The sequence below is a fragment of the Canis lupus genome, chromosome 12 (genome assembly GCF_003254725.2).
Source record: "Canis lupus dingo isolate Sandy chromosome 12, ASM325472v2, whole genome shotgun sequence".
In the NCBI taxonomy this organism is placed as follows: domain Eukaryota; kingdom Metazoa; phylum Chordata; class Mammalia; order Carnivora; family Canidae; genus Canis; species Canis lupus.
In genome coordinates, this window is record NC_064254.1 from 12,132,955 (window position 1) to 12,149,628 (window position 16,674).

The 16,674-nt window shown below is 38.9% G+C and overlaps 1 protein-coding gene across 1 annotated transcript in view; it reads right to left on the reverse strand.

Moving 5' to 3' along the window:
- Positions 1–16,674, reverse strand: part of XPO5 (exportin 5) — a 51,559-nt gene that overhangs the window by 29,754 nt on the left and 5,131 nt on the right. The window contains 9 exon segments of the mRNA XM_025418868.3: positions 1,883–2,001; positions 3,483–3,611; positions 5,233–5,323; positions 6,527–6,652; positions 7,387–7,470; positions 8,700–8,799; positions 11,695–11,771; positions 12,727–12,912; positions 13,315–13,341. Coding sequence (XP_025274653.1) covers positions 1,883–2,001; positions 3,483–3,611; positions 5,233–5,323; positions 6,527–6,652; positions 7,387–7,470; positions 8,700–8,799; positions 11,695–11,771; positions 12,727–12,912; positions 13,315–13,341 — 939 coding nt within the window.

The window sequence follows — 16,674 nt, forward strand, 5'->3', positions numbered from 1 at the left end:
GAGAGAGAGAGAATGAGAGAGAGAGAGGCAGAGACACAGGCAGAGGGAGAAGCAGGCTCCATACCAGGAGCCCGACGCGGGATTCGATCCCGGGACTCCCGGATCGGGCCCTGGGCCAAAGGCAGGCGCCAAACCGCTGAGCCACCCAGGGATCCCTGTTCTATTTTCTCCCTATCAACTTTTCTGACTCCTACTCAGTTTCTAATTGTTACCTTTGCTTTGTCCCCAGCTCATATCTTTCTCTCATATGCTATCTAAACTTTTTGTACCTTTTGACCAACTAATATTTGGCATTTTGACCAAATATCATCATATTCAAGGACATATCATACAATCCAGCCTACAACCAACTAGGCACCCCCCATGCCCCAGTGCCCAATACTGCCAGTCCTTTCATACAATTTAAAGACAAATATATCTGAAAAATCCTGAAAATTCTTTTGATTTCCAGCAGGATCATACCCAAATATGTGGATCCATCAGTGTCTAACTTTAAAAATGGCAGGAAAGGAAACCCCAGGGCCATTTCCCTTGATTTAATAAAGGGCTTTCTTGATTAGATAGTCCCCACCTAAACATAAAAAAGGGCTCATTTAGTAAAAAATGCAGGATCCAAGAAGGATTTCCTTCCTAAACTTTGGAAAAACTCTGAATACCATCATTTCAAACTCAAATCAATATATAAGTAGATGAAGTTAATGATTATAAGTTCTAATTTGTTAACATGCCATTTGTGAGAAAATATACTGTATCCCACTTATCTTCAAGGGATTTAGATTTTTCTAACAACTAACCTGAAATATACTAAAACGTAATCATCCTGAAATGAGCAATCTAATGCTTTAACCCAGTTAATTACAGCTGCATCTAAGGTAGATAATGGGGGTGCCTGGGTGGCTTAGTCCGTTAAGCATCTGCCTTCAGCTGAGACCATGATCCCAAGGTCCTGGAGAGCCCCCATGTTGGGATCCCTGCTCAGTGGGAAGTCTGCTTCTCCCTCTCCTTCTCCCCTTGCTCATGTTCTCTCATTATCTCTGATAAATAAAATGTTAAAAAAAATAAGACAGAAAGGGTGATAGGTCACATGAAGCATACAAAACAAGACCACTGGGATCCCTGGGTGGCTCAGTGGTTTGGCGCCTGCCTTTGGCCCAGGGCACGATCCTGGAATCCCGGGATCGAGTCCCACGTCGGGCTCCCTGCATGGAGCCTGCCTCTCTCTCTCTCTCTCTCTCTCTCTCTGTGTTTTATCATGAATAATAAATAAATCTTTTAAAAAAAAAAAACAAGACCACTATATTCAGATCATTAAGGGAAGAGGACACTGATCAACTAACAAGAACATTGGGTTTATCTGCTATAAACTAAAAGGATACTTAATGGCAAACGTCTCTGAAGATTTTTTCAATTCAAGATTACCCTTGCTGTTCTCCCTGGAATAGTCATCTTAACCTGTACTTCACTGTATGAACAGGCTTGTCTTACTATCCCCTTAACATAAATACTAACCACTGTAGGCTTGGAGTCAAACCTGAGTTTGGGGCCCAGCCCTGCTGTTTACTAGAGATTTGAACTTGAGTATGTTATTTAATCTCTCTGATTCAACATTTCCTCTTCTGTGAGATGCATACCCACAGATTTTCCTATTCTTCTGTCAGTTCTAAAAAGATCAAAATCAGCTCAGCCGTTGAGTGTCTGCCTTCGGCTCAGAGCATGATCCTGGAGTCCAGGATCAAGTCCCACATTGGGCTCCTTGCAGGGAGCCTGCTTTTCCCTCTGCCTATGTCTCTGCCTCTCTCTGTGTGTCTCATGAATAAATAAATAAAATCTTAAAAAAAAAATCAAAATCATTATGCAATCAGGATAGAAAACACTTACTTACTTCTTTATCTAATGTCCGAAACATCTGGTTGATCACACTTTCCAAAAAAAAAGTCATGGCTTCCCATTGCACGAATGAAGACGAGAAGATGGAGCAGAGGCCACCTTCTCCAGTTCCAGCTGTAGGAGAACAGAGTTGTAAAACACAAACACATACAAGTGTGCAAACACAACTGCAGGATCACAGAAGACACCAGAGAGATAATGGGGACTTAGGGACCACTTAATTTCACAGTTGAAAGAACAAAATAATCGAATCCCTCGCAGCCTGGGGAATAAAAAGAATGAAAAGTAGAGAGAGGGCCTATCCAGCCTCCACCTTCCATAATGAGCTGTCAAAATTCACCTCTGTGAGTCCTATCTATAAAACCACTTTGAGGGATGCCTGGGTGGCTTAGTGGTTAGCGTCTGCCTTTGGCACAGGTTGTGATCCGGGGTCCAGGGATTGAATCCTAAATTGGGCTCCCTGTAGGGAGCCTGCTTCTCCCTTGTGTCTCTCATGAATAAATAAATAAAATCTTTAAAAAAAGCCCACTTTGAATATTGAATGAGGATAAACATAAGCATCAGAAACAGTGTCTGGTCAATCACAGGCAACTGATAAATATCAATTAATTTCTCCCTTCCTTGTTCTTTTTAACCTGTCCATGAGAATCTAAATAATTAGGATATTTGAGACCATAAAGAATCCCTCCATGAAAAACTGGTATAAGACACAAAATGTTGCTTCGTATCTAGCAGCCTCCTGACAACTTCAAGTTCTAGAGAACTGTGCCACCCTCAAGTTCATAGGTATCATCAAAGTACATCACTCAAACAGCAAGGTACAGACGAAAAGATTTATCTACTTTTCTTGCTTCCATATAGTATTCCCATTTACTAGCTTTATCTTGGTGCAACATATTTGGGCCTCTACAAACATTCAAGTTAACCAGATACCACGGACCTTGAGAGTCAGTTGTAAATACCCAAAACAGAATGTTAAATCCCATATATATATATATATACCAAGTTAACTAGTGTAGCTAGTAACTGACTATAAATATGGAACATTTCTAAAGGAGTGCCTTATACCTTCTCCTGTCACCCACAGCATGCATTAATTAGTAAGACAACAGACAGAAGATATGGAATACAGAGAAGTTACCCAGCTTATGCATTTGAGTACAAAAGTGTTATTTTGATTTTGTATAAAGCAGCAGTTCCAAAAGCTTTGAGGTGGCTGAGTGATACAGAAAGTCCTTGTACTGCTTCTATTATGCCTAATGATGCATTCTTTCTGAGTTTAGGAGTGGTTCTATGCAAAAACTTAGTAGAAAAGCTTTAAAAAGTCTAGACATGCAATTTAATAAAATGGTGTCTAAACTGAAGTAATATAATAAACAATGAGCAACTGGTTGTTTTTTTAGAAAAGAAAAATGAAGGCAAGACTGACAAGGACATGTTTTTTTTTTTTTTTTTTTTAAGGACATGTTTTTACTATAATTTAAACATTTTTGAATGCTGTTAGCATGTTGTTCTGAAGTGTGGCTTACAAGGCTTATTTCCTATGTATATTTGATACAATACTTCACTAATATTTAAAAATAAAAAAACCTTACAGTTTACGGATCCAGTTTCAACAGAAGTTGACAGCTGATATTTTAGCCACTCCCCAGCCATCTGGAAGCTAGTCTTAGGATCCAAACGACATGCTAACCTCATTACCTCTCCTTGTTGGGCCCGGGAGGCTGCCAAAAGAAAGACATAAATCAGTAACTGGCAGACAATAAGTACTAATGTTCATTCATTTATCCATCCCAGGTGGAAAATATTCAAAGAAACTTTTGTTCTGCGGATTTATGCCTTGAATGTAACAAATGTTCAATAAAGATTAACAAATTCAGAAATTTTCAAAAGTAAATTGTTTCTGGAAGCTGCTCTACCAGCTTAATCCTCTAAGAGGCAAACTAAAAGTGGTCTCCCATTTCTGTTGGAATTAATAACAGACAAGGTTGGTAGAGATGCAAACAATGTGGGTACTATGGTAAACAGCCTGGCGGTTTCTCAAAACATTAAACATGAAATTACTGTATGACTGAATATAGGCATACGACCCAAGAGAAATAAAAACATGTTTCTACTTGACTTGTACACAAACGGTATAGCAACATTATTATTTTTTAAAGTAAGCTAGAGGCCCAATGTGAGGCTTGAACTCATAACCCCAAGATCAAGAGGTGCATGCTCTACTGACGAGGCCAGCCAGGCACCCCAATAGCAGCATTATTCCCAACAGCCAAGAAGTAGAAACGACTCAAATATCCATCAACTTATGAAATAGATAAAATGTGGTATGCTCATACGATGAAATATTGGCAATAAAAAGAAATGAAGTATTGATACATGCCACAATATTGGTGAATTAAAAAAAAAAAAAAACCTAAGTGGAAGAAGGCGGTATAAAAGACCATATAATGTATAATCTGTTAATATGAAATGTTCAGGATAGCTGAAATACAGAAACAGAAAGTGGATTGATTACTGGTTGCTTGGAGCTGGGAAGGATGAGGGGACTGGGAATAGCTGACTGCAAGCGGGCACAGGGATTCTTGGGGTCATGAAAATATACTGAAATTGAGCCAATAGTTGCACAACTTTAAACATACAAAAAAAACCACTGAATTGTATACTATAAATGAGCGAATTGTATGGTAAACAAATTATAACTCCTAAAGCTGCTATTTGAAAAAAGGGGGGGTGGGGAGGAGAAGCAGCCAGGCTACAGGAAACCGAGAACAGACTTAGGTTATCAGAATATATGAGTTTTTCTTCTTTTTTAGAAGACCAGCAAGATAAAGTAGTATTTAATCCTAGCTATAAAAAAAATTTAAGTGGGGATCCCTGGGTGGCGCAGCGGTTTGGTGCCTGCCTTTGGCCCAGGGCGCGATCCTGGAGATCCGGGATCAAATCCCACGTCAGGCTCCCGGTGCATGGAGCCTGCTTCTCCCTCTGCCTGTGTCTCTGCCTCTCTCTCTCTCACTGTGTGCCTATCATGAATAAATAAAAATTAAAAAAAAAAAAAATTTAAGTGCCTTACATATAGCTTCTATGCCTAAACATCAAAGCCCAAAGGCTGTGTGTATGTGCACACATACCTGTGCATGTAATGCACGTGCAAAAAAGAGAATACTATGCCGGAAATGAGTGCAATCTCAGTACCTGCTGCAATGTGAAACTAGAGATTAAACAGGCTGCTTGTCCAGATCTTAGACCCTTGAACATACAACCCCAAGGGTCATGCACCATGATTTTTAACACTAGATCCCATTCTCAGACTACTGGAAGAAATTCCAGGCCACTATCACTTACAGTTGAAGAAAGCATTGAAGTCCTCATCACTATCAAAATCAAATCGAGAGTATTCACAGCTAGGACTGTCTGTTTTAGAAGGAAAGCCCATCTGCAAAGAGAAAGAGAATTGGGGTAGGTGATAAAAACAGACCTACCAAAAGAGGGTTACATTCTAGGAGCTAAAGCATTTTCTAAATTTAAAAAGTATTACGGTTTGAATAAGATCTTTTATAATAAATAACTACTTCTGGTCTACCTCAAGCCCACAATTTTCTCCTAGTTTCAATAATCCTGAGAATAGTAGAAAAGAGAACACGCATTTGATATTCTCCTCCAGATTCCTTAGGGAGAGTTAAACTCTGGAGTTTAGGATGAGTATAAAGCTGTCCCAAAACAAAGTGCTAATACAGCATGTAATAAGCAAAAAAGAACTGAAAACTATTTGTCTCCTTAAGTGCTGAACCCTGGGACTAAGCACGGAACTTTGGATGTTTCACTCAAAAAGTACTAAAGACCATGGAGAGAATTAGGACAGAGTATGCCATGTGTTTGGTGTATTCCCTGAGGAATAGGTCCCATTCTCTGATTTTTATAAATCAAGGCTAAGCCATCTGTCGTCTGCCAAGAGCCCTTAGCCAATCTCAGGGGATTCAGAAGCAATTCTACCAAAGTGATGTGCCATTTGCTTTCACTTTCTGTCCTCCCTTCTCACTCACCTTCAGATCCTCACTAGATCTTCAGAAACAATCACATCTGACTTCCTCTTGGAATCTTGGCTCCACCCTGCCTGCTTTTAAACTGTGAAAAGCATTATCCCATTGCATGGGCATGGGTCACTGCTCTTGTCCTATTTCTTCCTAGCATCTAGCCCAATACTTTGTATATAAGTGCTCCAAAAATAGGAAAATGTAGATCTAATAACTAGTTTGGACTTCTTTTTTCCAGGCGAATAAGAGAATAATGCCCAAGGATGGGATCCTGGTGACCAAGATGGGCTGTCAGTGATGCCAATCTAAGTCTCATTATGTGTATCCACCTACATTCTATGTGTTGTGTGTGTGTGCTTTAAGATTTATTTATTTGAAATAGAGAGAGAGAGAGAGAGAGAGAGAGAGAGAGAGAGAGAAAGCAGGGCGAGGGGCAGAGGGAGACAAAGAATCCCAACCAGATACTCTGCTGAGTGTGGAGCTCGATGCAGAGCTCAATCCCACAACTCTGAGGATCATGACCTAAGCAGAAATCAAGAGTAAGACGCTTAATGGACTGAGCCACCCAGGTACCCCCATTCCACATTTTGATTCCCACTGCCTACCTTGACCAAGTTAGTCATAGAAGCACGAAGATATTTTGGTATTATTGCTAATAGCAAAGGATCACGGGATAAGATCTCATGCCGGAAAAGGGCCCCCCAAGTCATTTGGGTTGAAGAGCGTAGAAACTAAAGGGGGAAATAAAAAAGGAAAAAAAAAAAAGGAAAACTTCAGTTGAAGGATTTGGATTTTATATAAACAAGGTCATTACTCAGCCCAGCAATTATCAATATTTTTTTATGGAAACAAATCTCTGTAATACTTCTTAATTGTCCATATTGTACTGCATCAGTAATGACTGCCTATTACAGACCACATATTGATAAGACAGGCTGTGGGTCAGGTGCAATTCCTGGAGTATTAGATGAGCTCTACCACTTTTTCTTCTTTTTTATCCTATGTAAGCTCTACACCTGATGTAGGGCTTGAATGACCTAAAGGTTAAGAGTCCTATGCTCTACCAACTAAGCCAGCTAGTCACCCCTCTACTTTAAGGGCAAAGAAGGATATGGGAATCTCAGGGTGGTATTACAAGGAAAACTTTAAATGTGGGCAATTAATTTTGTAACACAATCAAGATTTTTGCATTTAAAATGCCTTTAGTAGCAAATCACCTGGGACATACTTCATCTGACTGTACATCAGCAGACACCTGAGGGGAAAAGCTTCTGACCTAGATGGTGTGACAACCTGGCTCAGGAAGAAGACTCAACAATTGTCTTAATGAAATCACACTATTATTATTTCCTAGGGCTTCAAGAGTGACATTTTATACACAAGCTGCTAATTACTTCAAACCACAGTGCTTGATTTTGGTTTACACCTAACTAAACTTTTGAGATGTTGCCTGCATAAAGTTTACCTGACTTGGATGGGTGGTGAAAGCAAGAAAAGATTCCAGGTATTTTCCAAAGTTTGCTGGTGTTTCTACATCAGAATCCACACCCTGAGAGACAAAAAGACCACCACATTAGTGACGTTCATGGCGGGTAGAAGAAAACAGTGGGAGGAGTAGGGTGACAAACACAGCTGACTCTTGAACACAGGGGCTAAGGGTCAAAAATCCACATATGACTTTTTATTCCCCCCAAACTTAATTACTAATAGCCTCCTATAAGTCGGAGGCCTTACTGATAACATAAACTGTCGATTAACACATGTTTTTTATATATATTATATACTGTGTCCTTACAATAAAGGAAGCTAAAGAAAAAAATTGTTATTAAGGATATTCTAAGAGAGAAAATACATTTACAGAATTGCACTGTATTTATCAAAAAATATCTGTGTATAAGTGGACCCATGCAGTTCAAACCTGTGTCGTTCGAGGGTCAACTGTACAGAACTTAAACCCTCACAAATTTCAGTTCTGAAAGGACTTTATACTTCCTTGTGACCTAAGGAAGGCATCGATTCAAGGGCTAAAAACAGGAAAGGTGCTTTACCTCCTTAATCATCATCATTAAAACTCATTCTGTGGTCAAATACTAAAATGAAAAAGAGCATTCATTTCAGAAATCACAGAAAGAAAAAAATCTGTATTATTTCTTCACACCTAGACTATTCACATCTCTGTGACCAAATCTATTAAATAACCACTTGATGGTATACATTGTATGTCTGAAGCTCTATCCTCCCCTACCATTCAAACCACCACAAAAAGACATAACATCAGACGCAAATGTCGGTATCAATGTCCTATCTCTCAACTTGTAAGACAAGTTATTAAATAGTTCCCTAAAGACAGGTATTTTTAGGTCAATCACACTAACGTTTTCTTTTATGATCAATTATACAACCCTTTAAACTTGGAAGAAGGGTTTTTTATTCAAACGCATAATATTTCATGATCTAATAGAATTTTAAAGGGTAATGCATTCAGCAAACTGATGTACTATAAGAACCTTAAGTACCAAAATTCATAAGAATAGCAACGTTGACTTTATGGAATAATGGACGTGGGTGTTTCCTGTTAACATCAATAACTGACTTGTTAAAAGAAATATACAGCATTCAACCCATTATAATTTAATCTATAAAAGTCATATGAAATAATCTGTAGGGCAATGCTCCACAAAGCTAAAATTAATGGCACGTTTCACTCATTATACAAATATAACTTTCTAAATGCTCTGATCAAATGGCCCTGAAACTCTCCAGAAAATAAGTGCTCACCAGCAATGCACAGAGCTGATTGCCCAGAGCACACAACACCTGACAGAGTCTCTTCAGGAAGACATAATGTTTTTCTACCAAGCCTCCTCCATCAGCAGTCCTGTAAGATGAGAAAATAGTGAGATTAGTTGCACATCAAGACAACCAAAAGGATTCCCACCAAATGGAGCTATATGTGGTCTGTGCTTCGACATTCAAATTTCTGTTGAGTATTAAAGTTAAAAAAAAAAAAACTCAAGCCAAACACTGAAGATCAATGAAGAACAGGGTTCAATGTAATCTTATCCCTCAAAGAAGCACTCTAATTATGCACATTAAATGGTCCTTGATTATTTTGGATTAATAACATAAACTCCGGGCATGACTGCATACAACAATGCATATATTTATAGACATTCATTGATACCCAGGGAGGACTTAAAGAGACATGCCTAGGAACAATCCCTTATGCCACTGACAAAATTAAAAGGACTATAATTGAAAGAAAGAAAAGACAAGCCACAGACTGGGAGAAAATATTTGCAATGTCACATCGAAAAAAAGACTGTTATCCAAGATATATAATGAACTTTAAAACTCAACAATAAGAAAACAACCTGATCAAAAAATAGACCAAAGAGCTTAAGAGACATCTCTCCAAAGAGATACAGATGACAAACATATTTATATGAATTGCAAATTCAAATAAGATACCACCACATATCTATTAGAGTGGCCAAAATTCAGACCATTGACAACACCAAACGCTGCCAAGGATGTGGAACGAAAGTAACTCTCATTCATTGCTGGTGAGAATGCAAAAATGATATAGACACTTTGAAAACAATTTGAGTTTCTTATAAAACTAAGCATACTCTTAACAACCCAGCAATCATGCTTCTTATTTACCAAAGGAGTTGAAAACACGTTCACACAAAGACCTACATGTTTTTAACATGTTAAACCTACATGTTTATTGCAACTTTATTCATAAGTGGCAAAATTTGGAAGCAACCAAGATGTCTTCTGGCAGGTGAACGGATAAACTGGTACAGCCAGACAATGCAATATTATTCACTGCTAACAAGGAATGAGCTATCAAGCTATGAAAACACATGGAAAAACTCTAAATGCATGTTACCAACTGAAAGAAGTCAATCTGAAAAGATTATATACTATATTATTCCAACTATATGACAATCTGGAAAAGGCAAAATTATGGAGAAAGTAAAAAAGATCAGATCAGTTGTTGCCAGAGGCTGGGGTAGGGGAGGAGAGATGAATAGGCAGAGCACAAAGGATTTTTGGGGGGCAGTGAAAATACTCTGTACAATACTACAACGATACAGGTTACTACACATTTGTTGAAACCCACAGAACTGTACCTATGGAATGTACAACACTCAACATGAACCCTAAAGTAAACTATGGACTTTGGATGATTATAATGTGTCCATGTAGTTCATCAATTATAACAAATGTTATAAACTACTCTGGTTGGTGATGTTGGTAATGGAGGAGGCTATGCGTGGGGGGTAGGCATGTGGCATCACAGAAATCTCTGTACCTTTATTGAATTTTGCTATGAACTTGAAATGGCTCTAAAAAAAGTCTTAAAAAAATTATAACTTATTTGGTGGCAAAACTGGACCTGAAATGATGTAAGACTATTCACACTAATAAGAATTAACAATAACTGGGACGCTTGGGTGGCTTAGTGGTTGAGCAGTCTGCCTTTGGCTTGGGGCGTGATCCCAGGGTCCTGGGATTGAGTCCTGCATCGGGCTCCCTGCATGGAGCCAAGCTTCTCCCTCTGCCTATGTCTCTGCCTCTCTCTGCATCTCTCATGAACGGAAAAATAAAATCTAAAGAAAAAAAAATTAAAAGAAGTAATAATAACTAGTATGTACAGCAGCCATATTAGCTGTGTTCCAGATGCAGCGGAGTATAACGTAAAAAGCATGGGCCTCAGGGTAAGCAAGACTTGGGTTCTAGTGACAGTGAAGGACAATATGGCATTGTGGTTTCTAGTGCAGGCTCTCGAGTCTGACTGCCTCGGTTTGAATCATAGCTTTACTAACCAGTACAAGTAACACAGAGATGGGACAATTCAGTGTGAATGTCATAGTTTCTTTTCTTTCTTTTTTTTTTTTTGAATGTCAGTTTCTATGGAACTAAAAAATGGGCCTTGGGAACAGTTAGCTGCAGTGAGTACCCAAAAGACATGTTATAAATTTAATTAACAGGACCTCTTAAAAACAGAGCTAATTTCCAGAGAAAAGAAAGCCATCATAAAAGCTGTGTTGGAATGGACAGTGAGAGATTTTAAGTAATACATGTGTATCTCGTATCTTTTCATTTCTCCCTGGCACTAAGAGTATTAAAAAAAAAAAAAAAAAAAAAGGTGATGTAACAGCTTCAACTGTCTTTGTAGTACATACAGTTCTACCTGCCTTCCTGGTAAGAAACACATATCAGGAAATGCTCAAACATGTTTCAAAGCAATTAAAAATGAAAAAAAAAAAAAGTGGAAGCCATTATTTTAGAACACAGAATGTGTTTGCAGGTCCCATGCATACATTTCTCATTGAACACACTGTTCCTGCTGCTTCCAAGAGCCTTAGCACATCAGACATTGATTACTTTGAGGAGGGAGGAACATCTGGAGTTCTGCAGTCAAGGCAGGCCCTGGTGCAGACTCTGGTCCAGAAGATCAGAGCATTCTCAGGCCTAGGCACCAGCACTACTAGGAGGCTTGGGAATCACCAGAAGCAAACAGAATCAAGGAGATGAGCTATCTGGGAAGAATGGGGAAAACTGGGAAAGTGACTGAGTTTCCACTATCAAGTCTTTAAAAAGGTTTAAAAGTTCCTTTAACACTGCCTGACTTTCGTTCACATTAAAAACACTGTCACTGTCAATTGACTGCCAACATTCAGATATGAATTTAGATATATCGACCTATACTACAGAAAGGACAAAGAAATTAGAAAACACATAAAAAGTAGATACTTACTGTGCAGCAGACAGTATATAATGCATGGCAACATCCCCAAATAAGACCATCAGGGGCTTCCGGTCTTCCAACTTGCCCTAGAACCAATTTTAGGGAAACACAAATAATACAAACTTTATTATTAAAAGCCTCCAAGTACTAACATCTTCTATACCTATAAAATAAAAGATAATGATTTCATAATTTCTCACAGTCTCAGAGCTTAACTAAACACTGGAAAAAAGGCTGATCCTTTAAAATCAACACTGGGGGGCACCCCGGGTGGCTCAGCAGTTTAGCGCCACCTTCAGCCCAGGGCCTGATCCTGGAGACCCAGGATCGAGTCCTGAGTTGAGCTCCCTGCATGGAGCCTGCTTCTCCCTCTGCCTGTGTCTCTGCCTCTCATGAACAAATAAATAATATCTTAAATAAATAAATAAAAGGCTCCCCATAGGGAACTTGCTTCTCCCTCTGCCTAGGTGTCTGTCTCCTCTCTGTGTTTCTCATGAATGTATACATTAAAAAAAAAAAAAAAAAAAAAAGGCAGTGCAGCCACCACTTAAGATTCTTGGATGTGGGAATCCCTGGGTGGCTTATCAGTTGACACCTGCCTTCGGCCCAGGGCGTGATCCTGGAGTCCCAGGATCGAGTCCCACGTCAGGCTCCCTGCGTGGAGCCTGCTTCTCCCTCTGCCTGTGTCTCTGCTTCTCTCTCTCTCTGTCTCTCATGAATAAATAAATAAAAAGATTCTTTGATGGAACATTGAGTTTTAAATTTTAGTATTACTTTCATCTTATTTCCTCAGCATGAAGTACCAAGATTTATAGTAGTTTCAAGAACCAGGTAGCCTGGTAAATCTCTGTATATAGTGCCAATGGATCCCTAGAATATCGGCAAACTACCAAAGGGGTAGGAGCAGGCAATTAAATTGGTGTCAGGTAAAAATAAATCCAAATTTTCCAATGGCTTCCTACTACAATGTACAATTAAACAAACACACACTCCCCTAAGAAATTCTGAGAGGACAAAAGTCAGTTTGAAGTGGTAACTTACTTTTCTGCTGACTGCAATGAGAAGACACTCAGCTGCTCCCAATTGAAGTTCCTGTTCATTCAGAAGCAGGCAGAGCATCTCTAAGAGCTTACAGTTTTCAGCAGTAATATGACTCATGGACACCCAGTCAATGTAGCCTGCTAGAGTATTCAGAGCTGCGATTCCTACTCGACAGTTTGCTTGAGCCTGCATGAAAAGAAATAACTTAATCATTAAGTCCTCACTGGTAACAGACTTCAGGAAGGCTGTGGTTATACCTGAGCTCCTTCTATTCTCTAATTCTAAAAAGAAAACGATTAAAAAAAAAAAAAGTACTCTTTTAACAGCCACTGACAGGGAACTCAAAGGTCTTCTTTTGATGCACAACCACTTCTCAAACAACAGCATTCTCAATGTCTGTAAATAGGACCATATCGGCATGTGTGGCTATTTCATCTCCTTTGATAAACTGGAAATACTGTAATTCTAACTCCCTTCTACCAGTGATCACCTAAACCAAGGCTGAGGTCACCCTCCACTACATATGTATGCATCTCTGTACCTGAAAGCCTCAAAGAAGTCTCCTTCCAACTCCACAAGAGCTCTTACCTTTGACTCCTGAGAATTATCTGTCTTCTGAAAGAAAAGAAGTATAAGGATCCAATGTTTTTAATGAGCAAAAGGCTACATAATAACTTTCCACCCACTTAATAAAGTCCCTTGAATAATGATTTTAAATACAGACTCAACTTTTAAACTTGGAAAGGAATACAACTGTACATGAACATAGTAGCTGATATTCCCCCTAAGGACAGGTTATTTCAATTTTAGCAATATGATAGAAAGTTAGTATCTAAAGAGCTTACACAAATTTGTTACAACATGAAGTCCACAAAGTTTCAAAGCAAGGATTTTACAAAGAAACACAACTAACAGATGAATAAATAAGGCTCCACATGGCTAGTGATCAAAGAAACATAATTCTGGGAAACGAAATAGGGGTGGTAGAAGGGGAGGAGGGCGGGGGGTGGGAGTGAATGGGTGACGGGCACTGGGGGTTATTCTGTATGTTAGTAAATTGAACACCAATAAAAAATAAATTAAAAACAAAACAAAACAAAAAAAAGTATGAACATTTTTCCATATTCAAATAAAGACAAGTTATTCAAATAAAGACAAGTTATAACTAGCAAAAACATATTGAAATGATGTAACATATTGAAATGAAAAAACAAGAAACAAAATGAAATGAATACAACTTATGACTATGAATGTATGGACATAACTACAGGAAAATCACACACAAAAATATCACATGCTAAATAGATAAAAATGTTCAGTAAACGTACAATTATAACTGATTTTTACCCTTATACTTCAGATTCCGTAAATAATACAAAATGCTTATAATTTACACGTACAAAATTAATACTTCCCCAAAAAACTTCTGAAATTAAAATTAAGAATGATTCCTGAAGACAGCTAAATGGGAACAGAAACAGGAGTAACAGTTTCTGAAGTACCTGAAAACTCACTGCCATTAAGACTATAAAGGATTTTTTCTTCTATAATTCCTTTTCTCAACTTTTATGAAATACATTTGTTAATAAAGGACAAGCATTAAGCCTTCATCATCAGTGATGGAGTAGAGAGAAGCAGAACCCTCTCACACCAGCATCTACTGATGTTGCCCAGAAGGAAAAGGAATCCAAGTGACGACACCCAAGTCTAGTCTTTGTATTCATCGACATCATTGTTTACCATTCAACCTACTCCCCAAACAAGAAGGAGAGAATGGAGGGAAGGAGAAAAGCGATGGAAGAAGGGATGCAACTTCTCAAGCAAAAGCTGTTGTTCCAGGTACAGAAGATGGCCCTTAGTGAGCTCTGGTCTTGGACACAAGAGGCAGTCTGCTTTAACAGTTCTTTTTTTTTCTTTTCTTTTTTTTTTTTTTTTTAATTTTTTAAAGATTTATTTCTTTATTAGAGAAAGAGACTGAAAGACATAGAGAGGCAGACACAGGCAGAGGGAGAAGCAGGCTCCATGCACCGGGAACCCGACGTGGGATTCGATCCAGGGTCTCCAGGATCGCGCCCCAGGCCAAAGGCAGGCGCTAAACCGCTGCGCCACCCAGGGATCCCTGCTTTAACAGTTCTGAAGGGAATGGAGACTGAGGCTAAAGAAAATCACCACAGTGGATGTGCTTCTAATGTCTCACACCATCACCAATCAGCCCTGCTTGGACATGTTGGCTAGGGCATCTAAGGAGTCTTAATTTGTTCCCCTTCTCCTAAAGATTAAATCTCCTAGAGAAGGAAAATACCTCCTTCACCCTTGATAGCCATACATTTTTAAGTGCCAATATTTTCCTGGTATTTTCTTTTGAAAAATCTTGGGGAGCTATTTTGAGGGAAATAGGCCATTCTATGATAAAGAATGGGACTTGAATTTCACCACAACCATTTATTAGGGGATCTTCAATAATTATTCTCTGAACCTTAGTTTCTGCATCCATAAAATGGAGACTATAACTTTTTGACTCTTAGGGTTGCTTTGAGGATTAAATAACACATGAAGTGCAAACAAGTATAATGCATATATTAGGTACTTACTATGAGTTCCTTCCTAACCCAAAGAGCTCACAGTACCTTCTTATCACTTGTGTTAGTAGCTGTGCTTCTCTAAAATTTACCAGGGGCATAAAAAAAAGAACTAAATTTAATTCTATTTTGTGAAATAAGTACGAATAAGAATTCTGGATCAGAATTTCTCTTTTTCTTTTTCAGGTGAGGGTAGGGAAGACAGAGGGAGAGGGAGAGAGAGGATCTTAAGCAGGCTCCACATTCAATGTGGAACCCAATGCAGGGCTGTTAAAAATGACAATGCTTGGGCAGCCCTGGTGGCCCAGCACTTTAGGGCCGCCTTCAGCCTGCGGTGTGATCCTGGAGACCCGGGATTGAGTCCCAAGTCAGGCTCCCTGCACGGAGCCTGCTTCTCCCTCTGCCTGTCTCTCTCTCTGTGTCATGAATAAATAAATAAAATATTAAAAAAAAAAAAAAAACATGCTTGGAAAGACAGTATGTGGCATGCCCTTTTCTGCAGAAGAAATACCCTGCCAGGGAGAATAAAATATAGATACTTCCCATTTTTTGAAAGTTTGTGTCATGCAACTTTGATTTTCATAAGACCCAGATTAGTACCTGTTTTCTCTAACTGAAAGAAATGTGAAGAGGATTTTTTACTTTTAAAAAAGGGCACAACATGAAAACAGCTTTCAGCACTTGTTTTACAGGAACACCTTACAGAGGCACCACTACACTCCTTCCCTAGGCACTACACTTAGCATCTCAGCATCTAGCAGCCATAGCTTTGAACTGTGTCAGTGAGCATCTGTGCTTAATCTTGATTTATTTTGCGTATCTGTTAGCAAGATGTGTCCTTAATGTGTCAGAAAAGCTAAAAAGAGGTTATTTTTGGGGGGTCTGGGAATGCTAAAAAAAATTATTCCATATAAATTAATGGTAATTTCTTCTTCATTTTATGCCATTTGGGCTCACAAAAGGTTTCAAAGGAACACTCCCCTTTCAGGTAGCAGGGAGAAACCTGTACAAAGAATCATGTGGTCAAGATGAATAAAATCTGGCAATTTCCACTGCAAAAGGGACCAAGACTAAATACAGCATCAAAATTTAATAGGGGTGCTACCCTGACCTACCGGAAATCTGGGCTTTAAATACTTTAAATATTAAGAATTAACCATTTTGGAGCCCCTGGGTAGCTGTCAGTTAAGTGTCTGCCTTCAGTTCAGACAGTAATCCAGGGTCTGGGATCAAGCCCTGTATCAGGCTCCTTGCTCAGTGGGGAGTCTACTTCTCCCTCTGCCTCTGCCCCCTGCTCATGCACTCTCTCACTCTCAAATAAATAAGATCTTTAAAAAAGAGAGAGAATTAACCATTTTTATACTATTTT